The sequence below is a fragment of the Eptesicus fuscus genome, chromosome 4 (genome assembly GCF_027574615.1).
Source record: "Eptesicus fuscus isolate TK198812 chromosome 4, DD_ASM_mEF_20220401, whole genome shotgun sequence".
Lineage (NCBI taxonomy): Eukaryota > Metazoa > Chordata > Mammalia > Chiroptera > Vespertilionidae > Eptesicus > Eptesicus fuscus.
The window spans coordinates 96,829,057-96,846,672 of record NC_072476.1 but is presented as its reverse complement, the minus strand read 5'-3'; the positions used below and the strand labels follow the sequence as shown (position 1 = coordinate 96,846,672).

At 43.3% G+C, this 17,616-nt stretch overlaps 1 protein-coding gene across 1 annotated transcript in view; it reads right to left on the bottom strand.

Moving 5' to 3' along the window:
• The window catches only part of MARCHF11 (membrane associated ring-CH-type finger 11), an 86,765-nt gene extending 76,919 nt beyond the window's left edge, over window positions 1-9,846 (bottom strand). Inside the window, exons 1-2 of the mRNA XM_008151666.3 lie at window positions 9,167-9,846; window positions 7,830-7,985 (exon numbers count right to left, since the gene is read on the bottom strand). Of these exons, the coding sequence (XP_008149888.1) occupies window positions 7,830-7,985; window positions 9,167-9,727 (717 nt within the window). The 5' untranslated portion in view covers window positions 9,728-9,846. The remainder of the gene's footprint in view (window positions 1-7,829; window positions 7,986-9,166) is intronic.
• Between the last annotated feature and the right edge of the window lie 7,770 nt (window positions 9,847-17,616).

Genomic DNA, 17,616 nt, shown 5'->3' with positions numbered 1-17,616 from the left:
TATGCCAGTTGTTTAAATCAGAGGTTGGCAAATTACCACCAAATCCAGGTGGGCCAACTCCAGCTCATCCCCTGTTTTTGTGTTGCCCAGCAGCTCTTAAATGTTAAAGGGTTGGGTGAGAGGGGAAGCAAAGGGAGGACTCTAGTTCCTGATGCACCGAGGTTATGCGAAATTCAAATGTCAGGTATACAATTAAAGTTTTATTGGAACACAACCATGTCATTCATTTATATAGTGTCGATGACTGCTTTTCTATTGGGACAGCAGTTAGGGTGGCCCTTAAAACCTAAAATATTTACTGCCCAGAGAAAAGATTTGCTGACCTCTGGTTTAAATAACAAGATAAATGTTATCAGATGACGACCTTTTGGAGCCACAACAAGGTTTCTCTGCCCAATCACTCCCAAATCTTACCCCTCTGACTTCTTTGACCAATAAGCCTGCCCAGCTCCACCCAGGAAGGGGTTCTTTCTCCTACAGGCAGCTGAGTGAAGGAGCCAAAAGAGCAAAGAGAAAGGTGTCAAAGGGACGTGCACTAATAAGAGCTAGGAAAATAGATACACGTGGAAAAGCAGATACACGTGAAGAAGAAAGTTCTAGAGAGTATCATCCATAGGGACATCATCCTCAATCCTCTTTCTCTAAAGTGTGAAAGCAAACACCACACACAAAGCCCTACATGGACTCCCACTCTTTTTAATACCATCTCAGAACCATCTGACTTTGAGACAAACTGTAAAACCATGTGGCCTATCCAATAAATAAGACAGCTAGAAGTAGTAGGCAGAGAATAATTTCCATATTTTATTCAGTAGAGAATCATTAATCTCTCTAGTGAGTAAAATGAACATTTATGTTTTAAAAATTGGTAAGCAAATGAAAACAGATACTTTCAAAGGCAAGCGAACTGCCTTGTGATATGTCCTTTATTTTGACATTTTAAATACCATAAAATCTGCCAGTACATGCATTTAAATATTACATTTAACATTGTTTCTCAGTTGTTCAGATATGGCAATGAAAAGCTTCCTCTCAGCTTGCCATTTGCTATTAAACCTACAGAGAACATTAGTAACTGAGAAAAAGTAAAAGCGGTGGCTTGCTGTGTCAACCAGGTTGTACGCATGCAGGCATTTTAATCCGTAAAATGCAAATGCCTTGAAGTTTTACAAATGACAGCATGCAATACTGATAAGGTTCATGCTCTGATGTTTTCTTAATACATTTTCTAATCATAGTCAATTTTCAAGGGTAATTTGTCAGCTTCTCCCAGTGCATCAGCTCCGTCATGAGAACAACTTAATCAATCCTGAAGGTGAAAATACCCCTTTCATGACAGAGCCCCATTAGGAAAATAATGATGCCAGGGTCCTCAAGAAGTCAATTAAAGTTCTATAAAGACTTCACAGATGCGTCCAGAAGCTGTACCTTAGAACCTTTGCCAAGATGAACCTACCTGGTGCCAACTTCCTCTCTAATTCAAAACTGTCTTGATGAATCCCAGGGCTTTCAGAATATGGGTAAAAATGAAAAATACTCCCAAGTTATTCTCCTTCCTAGGAGACTCTCTTGTCATTCTCACTGCTATGAGACCTGTTGCTGACAGCACATGATAAGCGTTCAAAGGAAAAGCAGTAAGAAGGCTAATAAAAATGGTAGAGGTTAGTAAAAATGGCCGGGGGCCTAATCTCTGCAAGGTACATGGCCTACTTGTAAGTCTCCATCCCTTCCCAGGCAAGTCCCTTCCCAGCCCTTTCCTCTGGTGCTCTGAGCAATAAAGGAGGAGGAGGGAAATCTGATGGACGCCACTATGCAGGGCTGATGCTTGGTCACCTGCCTGTGCCCCTTCGTGGCTACCCCCAGGGATCTCTGAGCTCCCCCACCTCCTGCCAAAGTGTAAGCAAACCACGGCTGCTTGAGCACCATGAATAGCACTGCCCTGTGCTCGGCCACATATAAAAGCGTCTCATACCTCCAGCAGAGACACACGGAGAGACATCTGAAGAGTAAATATGTTCCCCTGTGCTGAGACCACTATATCTCATTACACCTGGTTTTAAAAATGCTTGTTCATTCATTATTTACAGTAACAAGTTTGGCCAGAAACTTAGATGGGCTCTTACAGGAAAAGGAAACAAAAATCCAGGGATAAAGAATGAAATGAATAGAGGAGTCATTAACTTCACTTAGGTGACATGAGCCTGAAGAAAACCACAGGGACCATTGAGCATCATTGCAGAGAGCAACTGAAGGTCCCCATCTGTTTGAACATCCTAATATATAAAAACCAAGGGTCCGTAACAACAGACCGAAGGCTCGACCAATCACCGGAAGTCAGTCCTGCAGTCAGTGCTGGGCTGCCGTGCAGCACTGACTGCTGCAGGTGCAGGCACAGCGACCCAGCACTGACTGCCAAGGGGGCTACGGATCAGGCCTGGAGAGAGGCCCGGAGAGAGAGGCAGGGTCGGATTCACAGCCTCCATGGTAGCTGTTGATCAGCCATTGCCTCTCTCTCTTCGGGCTTCACTAGCAGCCACACCTCTGTTTCTCTCTGGGCCTCCACAGGGGCTGCTGATCAGCCCTACCTCTCTGATCAGGCCAGGAGATAGGAGATAGGCCCAGGAGATAGGAGACGCTGACTGGCATAGAAACCGACCAATGAGAACCAAATCTGGGTGAACTGTGAGGAGCCAATGGTTGCCCAGGAGGCGGAGCTTTTGACGCTGACTGGCATAGAAACCGGCCAATCAGAACCAAATTGGCCTACAGGGGAGGGCAGTTGGGGGTGATCAGGCAGGCAGAGGCAGTTAGGGGCAATCAGTCTGGCAGGGGAGGGCAGTTGGGGGCAACCAGGTGGGCAGGGGAGGGCAGTTGGGGGCGAGATCAGGCCGGCAGGGGAGGGCAGTTAGGGGTGAGATCAGGCCGACAGGGGAGGGCAGTTGGGGGCAACAAGGCCGGCAGGGGAGGGCAGTTGGGGGCGAGATCAGGCCAGCAGGGGAGGGCAGTTAGGGGTGATCAGGCAGGCAGAGAGGTTAGGGGCGATCAGGTAGGCAGGCAGAGGGGTTAGGGGCAATCAGGCAGGCAGGCAGAGGCAGTTAGGGGCGATCAGGCAGGCAGGCAAGTGAGCGGTTAGGAGCCAGCGGTCCCAGATTATGAGAGGGATGTTCATTCGACTGCAGGTTTAAGCCTGATCCCACACCGGCAGTTGGACATCCCCCAAGGGGTCCCCAATTGGAGAGGGTGCAGGCTGGGCTGAGGGAACCCCTCCCCCCCCGTGCACGAATTTTGGGCACCAGGCCACTAGTGTAATAATCACAGCCAACATTAAAATGGCCAGGCACTATTCTAAGCACTTTACATATGTTTATGTATTTCATTCTCAAAATAATGTATAAAATAGGTGCCATTATTATCTCCTGAAGATTAATTAACTGAGGCACAAAGAGTTAAAGTAACTTGTTCAAGGTAATATAGTTCATACCATCCACTTACATTGTATTTTCTATGTTTAGTAAATACAGTTCATTTCTCACAGAAAGTTTGAAGTTTCCCGTACAATGCTTTATCTAGTAGATATTATCTCTTCAAGCACCTATATTTCTTGACAAAGTACTGAAAGCATTCACAAACTTGAATATAGCATAATTAGCTTACTATGTCATGTCTAAAATATATCTTTGATCTTATGTGTTCTTACATTTTATAAATTTTATGCCACACTATTCTACAATAATATTAATGCATCATCTTGACTATGTTAATCAATAAGATACATTCTAGGAGTAGGTAGCAGGGTGAATGCATGTTAATTACTTCAAATGTCTTAACTAACTCCCACTGCTAGTGATACAGCAATTAACGTTTAAAAATGTCACAGAAGATACATCAGTTTTCTATTGGGTCATGTTGTTGAGCATCACTGAAATCCCATGAAATGGGGAGGTTGAGACCCAAATATTCAAAGACTTCTAATCTCAATGAGAAAAACAAGTAAAACTAAGGTTGTAGACTCATGGCAGCATATTTCCCTCACACACACCTGCTTCCTGGCTAACTGCTCCTTTCCCTCCTGTCCCCAGGTCCCTCTGCACACCAGGAGGCACAGCATGATAATAATCACTTCTCAAAGTACTTGAGGATATTCATCTAGCACTACTGAGGGAGTCAACCTTTCATTCATTTTTCTAAACCTTCTCTGTTTCTGAGCCCTGGGAGAGAAATTATGATGGGTGCCTACTGACCAGTCTGGACCTGATGAGAACCAAATGCAGAGACCAGAGTAAGTCAATAGAGCCATTTCAGAAGCTAGCTCCTATGATAAATTAAAGATAGCTACTCTTTTTTAAAAAGGGCAGACCCCAGAGGTAGAGTCCATTTTCCCTTCTCTTGAGTCTGAGTTGGTCCTGTGGCTTGCTTTAATCAGGAGAAATCAGCAGACACGAAACAGTCACTCCCAACGTTGGGCCTTAAGATCTGTGTCTTCTGCTTCCTTGGAATCCAACCCAATATTGTGAGATGTCCAAGTCACATAGGAAGAGAACTGAAGCACTAGTTGACAGCCCCAACTGAGCTCCCAGCCAACCGCCAGCACCAAGAACCAGTGAAACGAGTAAGCCCTCATGGATGTCTCAATCCAGTCAGACCTCTGGATGAAGTCAGCTCCAGACTGATGCCACATGTGCAGAACCTCCCAGCTGACCTCAATCAACCCAAACTCTCAAGGGGCAATAAATGATAGTTGTTTACACCACTAATTATTTGAGATGGTTTGTTATGCAGCAATAGATAGCCAAAGCCTTTCTAGACCATCTTAGAGACCAGGCTGAAACCAGTTGCTGCTTGACTCAAAAACGTGGGGTTGGCTACGATGGAGCTGAGAAGAACCCTTTCCAGTATAAAGCATGGTGGCTAAGACCATGGACCTAGGAACCAGACTAAGTGTGAATCCTGATTTTGCCTTTTACTAGCTATGTATCAAGTGGAAGCTACTTTACTTTTCTGTGCTTCAGTTTCCCTTTGTGTAAAGTACAGATAGTAATATTCCCTATCTCTTAGGTTTGTTATGAAGATTAAATATCAATACATGTAGAGCACTTAGAACAGTGCCTGGCACAGAGTAAGAACTCATAAAATGTTCATTATTATTATTATTATTATTATTATTATTATTATTATTTATCCTCTAGTCAGTTTTACGTCCAAGAAACCACCCGCTTAAAGCTATGTGAGGGCTCTATACTTGGGACAGAGGGATATGGAGAGTGAAGGTGAGGGCCACAACATGCTGTTTATTCAATGTCTGCCACGTCACAGTGACTGTAATAAATGCTAAAGCTAACTGACCTCACAGCAGCACAGGAGAAAACCAAAAAAAAAAAAACAAAAAACAACAGAGTAAATGCTCCGTTTATGAGTCATTCATATCAGAAATGTCTGACAATTACTCAAACTTCATCTGAGGATAAACTACTCCCAGGTATAAGGATCCACATTTTGGGAACCTTATAACTGATTTCTGTTCCTTAAGAGGATTGAGCTTTACATACATACCCTGCAGTCCTGGAAAGTTATTTTCTCTGGCATGATCTAAGCTATCATCACACTCATGTCAACTTTGTTTTTAAATATTATTTTCTGGGTCACTAAAACAAACAGATCAGGTTACAGATCATGGTAGTATTTATATAGGACATAAAATTAATCCTTAATACTGGGTTAAATTATTGTTTTGGTTGTTTATTGTTTTGGTTGGATTTTTTGGCCAAATCATATACATACTTTGGAAAACTGCTTTTGTTAAAATAATTATTAAATGTTTCTTAAATAAGTGAAATACAGTTGTAATTCATTTTGCTATAGGATTAGAATTACTAGTAAATTGTATTTTTGTCCCAGCACATTGTCTCTTTTACAGTTTAAAATTATATCAAGGATCTATATCTACTTTCTTCAAAAGTAATCATCCCAAATGAATTAATACATGGTAGGGTAAGTTTAAGCTTTTAAAATATTGGTATTCTATCTCAGCTCTTGAACATTCAACTACAGCACTTTTCATGGGATTTTTTCACTAGAGCCCCAAAGCTCTCTATTTGTCATTTCCACATATTAATTCACAAAATTATTGTAGATTCAATTATACTACTCATATTCTGACCTTTGGACATGGTTCCATCTATTTTTCAAGACAACTATGATGGATCCATAAATTTATACCCAAGGAGCTCAATCAATTAGAAGTTCTGGGAAAATGTGTCAGGTTCATGCCTATCTTCAGCATGATAACATCACTCATCCACATTAGTTATTCTTTTCAAATTATTTATAAGCCTTAGGTCAGTTTGAAAAAATTGGTATTTTCATTTCATGCCTGATAATCATGCCTTAACTGGTGACAATCAAAGATGCAAATTATGTGAAGGATACATAAATTAAAAACTATGAAATTTAAATTATTAATGCAGTAGTAATTCAGCTTTCAGGTTTCTTCTGCAAACAATAACAATTTCACCTATTTTATACTGCTCAATGCAAACTAAATTTGATATTTTTTAAATATGTTTTTATTTATATCAGAGAGGAAGAGAAAGGGAGAGAGAGAGAAACATCTATGATATGAGAGAATCATTGATCAGCTGCCTCCTGCACATCCCACACTGGGGATCAAGCCCACAACCTGGGCATGTGGCCTGACAGGGAATCAAACCATGACTTCTTGGTTCAACCACTGAGCAACACTGGCTGGGCTAAATTTGGTATTTTAAATAGAAGCATGGAACATTAGATTTTATGATTTTCTTTCCTTCCTAACTTTTCAATTCCCTCTTTCTTTCCCTCCCATTATCTCCCTTGTCTCTGTGCTTTGAACCCTACTCTTTTATGTCTGTCTAACTTTGACCCTATGTCACTATAGATCTTGTCAATTACACACTATTCTGCTTCAGTTTAAGATGTCTTCCTCACTATTTTGTATTTTATGTTATTTACATCAGTGTTTTCAAAGGACTGAATCAGTTCCATCACCTCAACAACAAAAAAAAAGTTTGTTTTCCCAAGGACATTTGCAGGTTTATGGGTATTGTGCTATTATTTGATTATACACACAAAAAAAGTTTAAGAATATATACCATTTCAGTAGCATTATTGAGAGTAACTACCGGGAATACTTCTGCATCTACTATATAGATGACCACAGCAAAGAATGCAAGTAATCAAAAGTTAACTTTGAAAAAAAAAAAAAACTTCATATGAAAAAGAAAGCCTAGTGACCTGGAAAAAGTATCCAGATTAGGACTAGGTTCTATTCATTATTCTTTGAGTAAGAGGACAATCAAAGTTTCCAGACTAGTAAAGTTTTGCTTTACTTGCATTTGTTTTACATAACTTGAGCTCATCCAGGTTTTCAGTGCTTATATGATTTTCTTTCCTTCCTAACTTTTCAATTCCCTCTTTCTTTCCCTCCCATTCAAATTAACAAAGTATTTCTAAAATGAACTGTGAACATTTCTAACTAATAAAATTGATTTAATTGGAGTATAAGACGTTTTACCAACTTTTCTTTTTAGAAACAAAGATGGGTACAATTTCATCAACAAATAAAATATTAATAAAGGAAACCATTTGATAAAATGTATTTTGAGTTTCTCAGATACAAATGTCACAGAATTCTCAAAGAACATCTCTACAAATTCTAAATCTTGATTTTACCATGATTTGCGTAAAGTGTTTTTAAGTAGCATATGTAAATAACCCTAGTAATAGTTAATTCAAGTGCACATTTGTTTAGCAACATTATTTCAGGGGGGAAAAAAATGTCAAAAAATGTTTACCTGGCAAGGTTGTTTCATTTTAATGGCTATGACATGGTATCTGTAACAGCAGAGTTCACAGGTCCAGGAACCCCTCTCACTGATCCACTTTAGCAGGCACAGCTGATGTGTATATCGAACTGACCCGTCACATCGGCAGGGGTTCAACAGCTCCCCCTGAAAACAAAACAGCTCAGTGTGAATATTTGTATTTGTGTCTCTATTTTAAAAATCTAACACTTGCTTTCTTCTCTTTCAAAGCCAGTTACCCAGAAGGATATCAGCATCAAACTCTACCCTAGGAAATGAAATTAAATGTTTATACCTCTGATGAGAATGAAACTAAAGTCTTAAAACTATTTCAAAGATATTGCTTAGAGTTATGACATAAATGTTCTACCCACATACAAACTGTCTGCAAGATGTAGCTCCCAATAGTCCTAGGGGAAAGCTGTACTATTAAATCTCTTTAATAACTTTTAAGTGGATGGTCAGATGCATTTCCTCTGCAGTTATTCTTAATCATTGCTAAAGAAGAAATGCATGGCATCCCAGAAAGCAGCTTGCAACAGCATGATGCTTTTATTTTCTTCTAGAGGTAGCATCATAAATATTGACTTGGGGCACTATATTCCCGAAAGCCTTCATATTCTTATGCAATTTCCTTACTTTTAAAAAATATTAAACCTAATGTTTTCTCAGACCACACATTTTGCAAGGGTAATATCCAGGAGTACTCTCATATAAGTTTGCATGCACTTCTAATGGGGTTTATATTTTAGAATTGATTCTAATAAAATGTAAAGTACGTAGTTGTCTAAATAGCCTCTCTTTCACAGGGCGAAAGTACATTCCTATTTCTCCTGTAAAAGTGTAACACGCTTGTCACATCATGAGATGAAGTCACCAAAATTTGCAAGAAGGAAAGACGCTGCCCTTCTGGTTTTGACATGACTCACCCCAGTTTGTATTCTAAGACAATCTGCCTCAGGAAAAGGACATAGGTTTGTTTCTATGTATAAACCAAAATCCATTTGGTAAATAAAAGATACTTATGGCGTTATCATTAAAACACCTGAGGAATGTGTAACTGCAAAACCAGATAGGGGGAAAAAAAGTGCAGATCAAATGAAACCCTGTATTCGTCACCGGGACATTTTCATCTGCCTACACAGAAATGGAAAGGCGAACACACAGTACACACCTCTCGGTCCAGGGACCAGACCAGCCACACAGTGGTGCCACCGAGAAGCCAGCGCTGTCCGTGGTGCTGAAAGGTCGGCCGTCGCGAGAGAGACCAGACAGACCCTCCTCGCCCGAGCCCCACCGCGGCTGCCCCGGCTCCCGCCGGGCCCTACCTGCTCAGCGCCCTGGAAGCAGATCTTGCAGATGGGCTGGTGGTGCTGGTGCTGGTGCCCGGCACGCTGGTCGTCGCCGCCGCCGCCGCCGCCGCTGCTGCTGCGGCTGCTGCACACCGAGCGCGTCTCAGACCGGTCGCCGGCGCCCTGCCGCTCGCCCTCTCCGCCCGCGCCGGCCTCAGGCTCCCCAGGGCTGCCCTTCCCCACCGCCGCTTCGGGGACCGCCGCCTCTGGAAGGCGCCTCGGACCTTCCCCGGAGTCGCCAGCCACCGACACCTCCTGGCCCGCGGGCGGCAGGGGCAGCGGCGGCGGCGGCGGCGGCAGCTCGTCTGCGCCCCTGCGCCGCGGGACCACCCCCGCCGGCGGCTCGTCGAGCTTCGCGGGGCGCTCGGGGGACGCAGGCGGCGCGGGCAGCGGCGGCAGGTAGCGCGAGGGCGAGGGGACTGAAGTCGGTTCCCCCGGTGGTGGCGGTGGCGGCGGCGGCGGCGACGGAGGTGGCTCGGCGTCCCCGCTCTCTGCCCCGCGGCACCAACTGCTGCCGTGGCCGCCCTCAAAGCTCATGGTGGTGCCGCCGCCGCCCTCCCGGCAGCCCCGCTGGAGGGCCGGGCTGGGGCTGCCGCCGCAAGGAGAGCAGAGCGGGAGGGAAGGAGGAGGGAGGGTGGGGGACAGGGACTGGGGCTCCAGGGGCGGGGGCGGGATGGAGAGGGGAAGCGGGAGGGCCCGGCGGTGGCGGCAGAGACTGCTGCTCCGTGGAGCCGCCGGCTCGGCTCTGACGGAGGCGGCGCGCGGAATTCGGCTGCGCGTGAGAGCCGCGGGGGGGCGGAGGGACCGGGGGCGGAGGGGGAGGAGCAGCGAGCGGAGGGGTGGGCTGGCGAGGAGGTCTAAGGAGGGACCTAGCGTGGAGCTCGTTAGGAGGAGCGGAGGGGGCGTTCCGGACTGGGAGTGAGGTGCGGTGAGGACCCGCCTGAATTCGGGGGCGGGGGATCCCTCAGCCCCCTCCACCGACCCCGCCCCGAGCGCTCACGTCGGTTCCGGGGCGGACTACCCCTCTCCAAACCGCGCGCCACTGCGGCTCTCGAGGGCCGGGAGGAGGAGGAGGGGGTCGTAGGCCGCCGGTCCAGAAACCGTTACCCGGTGGGCGAGTGGGACGCGGCGGCGCTGGGCGGGGTGAGACCGAACTGGGGACTCGCGTGGGGGTGGAGACACGTGAGGCGGGTACCCTGGTCGCGCCCGAGCCCGCTGAGCCGAGGGCGCGGGAAAAGGGCGCGTGGAACCGTGAGATGGTAACGGCCTCTTCCCGTGGACTGCTCCCTGCCCTCCCAACCCTCTTCCTCAAGGGCACGCTCACTGTGCCACCAGAGTCCTAAAAGCAGAAGTCTCTGGAACCTGTGTCCTCCCTCTGTCCTCTTCGCCTCCCTCCCTGCTGCAGTGAGTATCCGGATTTATTTGTAAATATCTCGGTGACACTGTAAGTATCTTGGGTCATTCCGTGGAGTGGTTCCTCCTAGTGCCACGTTCTGTGGCGAGTGGTCACTGTTATCCTTGTTGTGTAGCGGACTCAAATGACACCTCTCCTCCCTTAAAGTGTCTGCAACCTCGGATCTCAGTTTTACTCACCCCAAAGCCAGTTTCTCTGCAAGTCCACTCCGCAAAACCTCCCTGGGGTTCATCTTCCGGCGGAACCACAGTCCACTCGGTTCTTTTCTGAAAATGAAATCAAGGCTGCAGGGAAGTAGATGAAACCCATGCACATCCACTAGTTTGCACATCGGTACAGTGTAAAATGACAAAGCATTGGATTTGTGTGCTGCAGTGTGTCTACCAGTGTGACTCTCCAAATCAATGACGACTTTCACCAGTGAAACACTTTTAAGGTCTTGGCCACAGCAGACTCGCATTGGACAGTCATTTTGGCTGCATTGAACAGCTGAAGACCCAGATAGGCAAAGTAACTTGTTCAAGGTCATAGGACTATTAACAAAGAACTTTTGAGTTCCCTGACTGCAGATTTTCTGGCTCAAACATAATGACCTCCCCCCTCCCCCGCCCCGCCCCCCCAATCTTCTCTCCTGCTGCTTCCTAAAACAGTATTGCAGTACATGTGGCTGACTCGGGTTAACAGTTAGATTTTCTAAAATGGTCGAGATAAACTACCAGCTTAAATTAATAATTGTTCCATTATGCATTTTTGGCAGTAAAAAGTATATTCGGCTTTAAAATAAATGCCCCAGCTCTTTTGACAGAAATTGGTTTGGTTGGAAAACAGAGAAAGTAGTAAAAAAGAAGTCAAGAATACTGTCACAAATGGTCCCGGACAAAATAGTTGCCAGGAATGTCCTCTAACACTTAGCCCCCTCAGACTAGCTTATTTTTGGTAGCAAAGTGGAAGGCAGCAAGCACATTTTAAAAATAATAATCCCTGAATGCCCTAGGAACTTATCACATTGAAGAAATGTGGTTGTAGATATGCTTTCATTTTCCGTCATCACCTGTCAAAATGACATTGCACAAGTCTGTATATTGCCACAGTCTTACGATATCATAAGCCTTGATCTTAAGTTTGTGAGATAAAAGGTGTCTAAATTGGTTTTTTAAAAATCCCCTAAATAATTCAGTTTGTGCCTAGTACGCTTCTACCAGGTGTAACAAAGTACATTATTATTTGAAGGACAGCATAAAAGCTGTGGATTCTGGATAAACAATGCAGAATGACTCACCCAGCAAAGTCACATGGGTAAAGGAGGCAACAGCCACAGTGCTAGATATGTCCTCTCAGTTGATTGTTTTAGAAAAATAACTCCAGTAAGAAAAAATTAACTTTCCTTGATATGGTGAGTAACCACATAAAAACATTATTCTTTGACCTCCAGAGTTCATCACTCCCTGAAAAGAGAAATTTGTTCATGATCTTCCATTAACTCAGTGAGTCTTCAATGGACCAAGGAAAAACACCTTTGTAACTGACTTCACCCTCTGCTGTAAAAATAGAGAATAATGGGGGCACAAAACAGATGAACCACACTCAGTTGTTGGCACCCAAGTGGAAGAAATGATAACACACTGACATAGGATGAAGAACAGGGCACCCACAGGACTGGCAGCCATCCAACAGCTGATGCACATCCACCAACTAAAAAAAAAACAATGAGGGGCCCAGTGGATGTGGCTCAGTAGGTTGAGCATCGTCCCATGCACCAAGAGGTTGCTGGTTGGATTCCTGGTCAGGGCACATGCCTGGGTTGTGGGCTCGATCCCCAGTATGGGGCATACAGGAGGCAGCCAATTGATGTTTCTCTCTCATCCATGTTTCTATGCGGGGGAGAGGCAATTCTATCAATTTGAGCAAATACTAGAAGGCACATCACTTCAACCTATATAAGTGAGCAAAAAGATATAAATAATACAACAAATCCTTGAAAATTTTCCATTCCCATGTGTCCCTTTCTTCCTCCACCACACACACACACACACACACACACACACACACACACACACACAGTAAAATATACCCTTCACTAAAAGAGGTCTTTCAATGTGAAGGAGTAAACCCTTCAAAAACCTGGATTTTCTTGAGTCGAATCCAAGGATAGGTGAAAGGAGGGAGGGGCCCAGGCAAGTATGTCCCAAAAAGTTATTTATTGACATTACTAGATATCCATAGTATATTCTCTTTGAACTTCCCTAGTGACTGCATCCTCTTGGTGTCCCCTGGAGTCACTTCAGGGTTGTTAGATAGAAAACAATCCAGACTACACTGGGTCAGATTGGTTTCAGAATGACCTCGGAGCTAAATTAGATATAATGACCTTGCTACATCCTCCACAAAGGGAGAGTTAGCCTAGGGAGCTCTTCAGAATTGCTTTTCAATTCTATTAAGTTTAGCCCTTACAGATGCTCCATAATTGTTCACTTGGCACCATTGCAGAGCATGAACTTGTCCTTGTGGCCACTGAGTACAATGCATAGAATTCTCAGTTGTTTTTCAAATAACTGAGAAGAAAGAAATTAAGAACTCTGTTACAGAGCAAGAGATTAAGTTGTGTGGGTGGGAGGGTATGATTTTTAAAGAGGATGGCAAAGGACAATCTGTGTATTGTGAGTCCTCCATACAGAGTGAACTCAATTGTACAGCTGAACAGAAGCAGCGTCAACACAAAACATAGTGCCATGTGCAGACAAGGCCACCATGTATGTTTCCTATTCTAACCTCTCCACTGAACTCAAGACTTAGGTGTCACATTATCTCCTTGACTGCTCTACTTAGATACCTATCAGTCACTGCAAACTGACCCAGTCCCAAAGTAAACAACACCCCCAAACTTGCTAGTTTCCCAGTCTTCATTATGCCAGTAAACCAGGTGTTCATTTATCCAGTTGCTTGAACAAAAATCCATGGAGTCATCCTAGGCTTGAATTTTTCATATTATATAGTCAGTGTATTAAAAAATTCTTCCAAAGTTCACTACTACTATTCAGCTTCACCCCCACCATCCCAGTTCAAACCACCATCATGGTGCCCCAGCACTATCAAAATAGCCTCCTGTCACCCTGCTTCTTACTCTTGAATCCATCTCCTACAGCAGCCAGGATGATGCTATTCAACTGTAAGTCCAGTCATGTCATTTCCCTCGCTCAATACCCAGCAATGGCTTTCCATCACATTCCATGCAACATCAAAAATCTTAGCATGTCCTACAAGTCTTCACTATCTCCTGGTGCATCTCTGAAGATACCTCCATACCTCCTCACCACCCTGACTCCCATCCCTGTTATTCCTTCCTCCCCTGGGCTGACCTTAAGTATTCCCCAAGTACACTCCCTTTTCACTCTTCTTCCATTAGTTATGGCTCACTCCATCACTTCACTTAGATCTTTGCTCAGAGAAACCTCATAAAAAAGACTTTCCTTAACCTTGCTACTTGAGTCGACTCCTCCACTTCAATTTTAACTCTAACCATTGCCCAGTTTTACTCTTTTTCATATTGATTTACTATTAACGTTATACATTTATACAGTGTGCATTTTGTTTGCTCCTTTGCAAATCTAACATCTTTACTAGAACACTGGCTTCATCAAATAATTAGTTTTTTCACTCCGCTGTTGCCAGTACCTAGAACAGTGCCTGGTCCTAGTAGTGCTCAGCTGGTACTTATTGAACAAATATATGAATGATTCAGGTGATCAAGCTGGTAATTATTAATCAGCCTCTGTGTTTAAGGCATGGTGCAGCTGGTTAAACTGTAGTTTCCAGGTGGGAATGCAATCTGTAAGACAAAGATGCAGTCATAGCATTTTGGTGTGCTCCATGTCAGCAGTCGCCTACCGGTGGTCCTCGGACGGTGGTCCATGAGGTCCGAAAGGTTGGCAACCACTGCTCCATGTGATACAAAATGTATTTTTGCTGCTTAACCAAATTAACTAAAACTGTTCTGCTCTCTTAGTAATTTGTAGTTGTTCCTTAATTAGTCATCTGATACCATATACAAGTTAAGTCAAAGTTTTGGTTGACTTAATCTCACATTGAAAAAAGACAGCAGACATCTGAAAATGCAACAAAGATGTCAGAAATTTGAAAATGTATGTACTGGCATAAAGGGAACATGAAGGAATATAGATGGGTGGTTCCATATCTGATTAATCTCTTTGATCATCCATCATGTTCTTCATTTGATTTTACACTCCATTGCCTTCTGCATTTGTCATTTCAACCTGCAAGTTTGGTATAATTTGTTCCTTCACTCTTTTTCTTTGCCTCTTGCATCTCTTCATAGTTGCCTGTCTCTGTTGGCTCTTCCACTATATGATGGTTTCCAAATATAACCTAGCTGACCAGTCCCCTCTCTACACTTACTAAGTGCCTTAATCCTTGCCAACTTACTTTGAACTGAAATTTTTCCAAGAATCTGGTATCTTCTCTGAAAGCTCACGGATATTGAAACTGCATACAAATACCATCAAAGCTATGAGAGAGTTTCCAAATTTCTACCAAAAATGCTTCCTTCAGTCTCTTCCAAAATACTTTGAGAACTTCAAACCAATAAATATCTTAAGAGCATGTCTGATTTAGAAAAGATCATATTGCATTTTTTAAAGTTACAAAAATATACCCAAGCATTATTTTCTCCCTTGGTCTTTCTGCCTTGGATCTTGAAAATGTTGAAAGGCCTTTTACCTGACATGTTAAAGGCATAGAAATATGTTGAATTACTGTGCCCACTGGATATCCTTAACCTCACTGACATCTGGAATGCAATTGAGTCAGCATGACGTGATAGGGCTACCCAAGCTTTAGAAGGATCTCAAATACAGCTGGCCGATTCCCCTTAGCTGAAAATCATCTATTTTTCTACCAAACTCAAACATTAAATGTGATTATTGTAACCTTCATCATAGTAACCTTGCATTGTGGTCAGGTATGCACTTATCTGGTTTCCCACCACCTGCCCCTTGTGCTAGATTATAAAGTACTTAGAGTTAGAGCCTATCTGCTTAATGAACCTTTTCTCTGAAGCGTATACTATGGTGGCTGACATTACTAATAGCTCAATAAATGTGGATTAAATAAGTAAATATTAACTAAGATTTTCATTCAAAAGAACTATTATGTACTTTTAAAACGTTATTTATTGATTGATTTTTAAAAAAATAAACCTATGCTGCCAGAGGTGGCTAAGATAATCAATGTAGCTTCTCCCATAAAAAACAAACAAACAAAAAACAAGTTACTTTTTAAATATATTTTTATTGATTTCAAAGAGGGAGAGAGAAATGGAAATATCAATGATGAGAGCGAATCATTGATTGGCTGCCTCCTGTATACCCCACACTGGGGATCGAGCCCACACCTGGGGTATGTGCCCCGACCAAGTATGGAACCAGGGAATCAAACCATGACCTCCTGGTTCACAGGTCTATGCTCAACCACTGGGCCACCCCAGCCAGGCTTAACAATTCAGGTTTTTAAGACTTTATAGTCAGAGGGAATGGGAACAAGGAAGTTATACTAGGCAAAAAATCAGGCTGGTTGTTACAAGGTTACTTTTCTTTAGGGCAGTGATTTTCCACTCGTGTGTCATGGCAGGCACACTGGTATGTGGCAAGAATTTTTAAAACATGAAATATCTGCCTAATCTGCCTATCTAGTCAGGGGCACTGACCTCTTTTCCCTTAGATTGTCAAATAAAAAAATCACAACAGCCAACACAATAATAGCTGTCTGGTGTGAATGTATCAAAATTATACCTATTGTTTTGTCAGATCAGCAATATATATATTTGGTGTGCTTTATTTAGAATTTTAGTAATTAGTTTATGTGTGCCATGAGATGGAAAGGGTTGAAAATTGCTGGTTTAGGGGATTGCAGGGGCCTGTCTGTCAGATGACCTAACTAATGCAAATTGGGTGATACCTGATTGACTGGTTTAAGATTCTATTTCTAGGAGAGAAAGTGTAATTAAGCAACTCCATTTGGGGCTTGCTGTCTTGTTTTTAACAGAGGTAAATTTGAATTTCATCTACATTTCTGCATTTCTGCTCCTTCGTAGCAGGCAAAGCTAGAATACTGGAGTAGGATTGGAGGCATTACATGTCTGACCTTTTTCTGATTGATAGCATGAAGCATCATAGCCAAGCTTCCTCAAAATTGTTTTTGATGCCACTGGCAGGAAGAAAATAACAGGAGTGAGTGGGGCACTTTGTTGAGTAAGTGTGATATTTCCTAGGCTCTTATCTGTTTTCTGTCTGAAAACAATATCCTGCTGCAAAAGGCCTGTTCACTTTAATGTTTCAGATAATAATTTGTTTATAAATTATGATTGAACATGGTAACACAAGCCTAAAACTCACCCTAGCTCTGTGGTTCTCAACAGGGAGCAACTTGGACCACTCCCACTCCCTGTCCCTTCCCCACCCCCATTCCTGAGGGGCACTTGTCCATGTCTGAAGACATATTTTTGATGTCATACTAGTGGGTGGTGCTTTTGGAATGGAGTTGGGTACAGGCCAGGGATGCTGCTGAAGATCCTATGATATACAGAGCAGCTCCCCACAACAAAAAATGATCTGGCCCAAAACTTCAATAGTGCCAAGATAGAGAACACCCACCCTAAGTAATAACAAAACTCTTTCCAAGATCTGAGTATAAAAGAAATAGTCAAAATTTTAAAAGCAACACTGAAAAGGAAATCATGAACTACATAAAGAAGGATATTCTATTAAAAAAGGTTTCAGCAGTAAAAAAAAAAAGACAGGTTAAATATTAATGTAGGTTGTTGTTTTTTTAAATCTTAAGAGAAACAATTAGGGGGAAAAGGACAGCATACAAGGACTAATTGTGAGGCAGGATAGTAAGAAGCTAGGAAAACTCCTTGGCAAATGTAATGGGGAGACTGAGACAGATGACTGATTCAAACTGGCCCCATCCGGCACCGTGACTCACCTGCCTCCTCCTC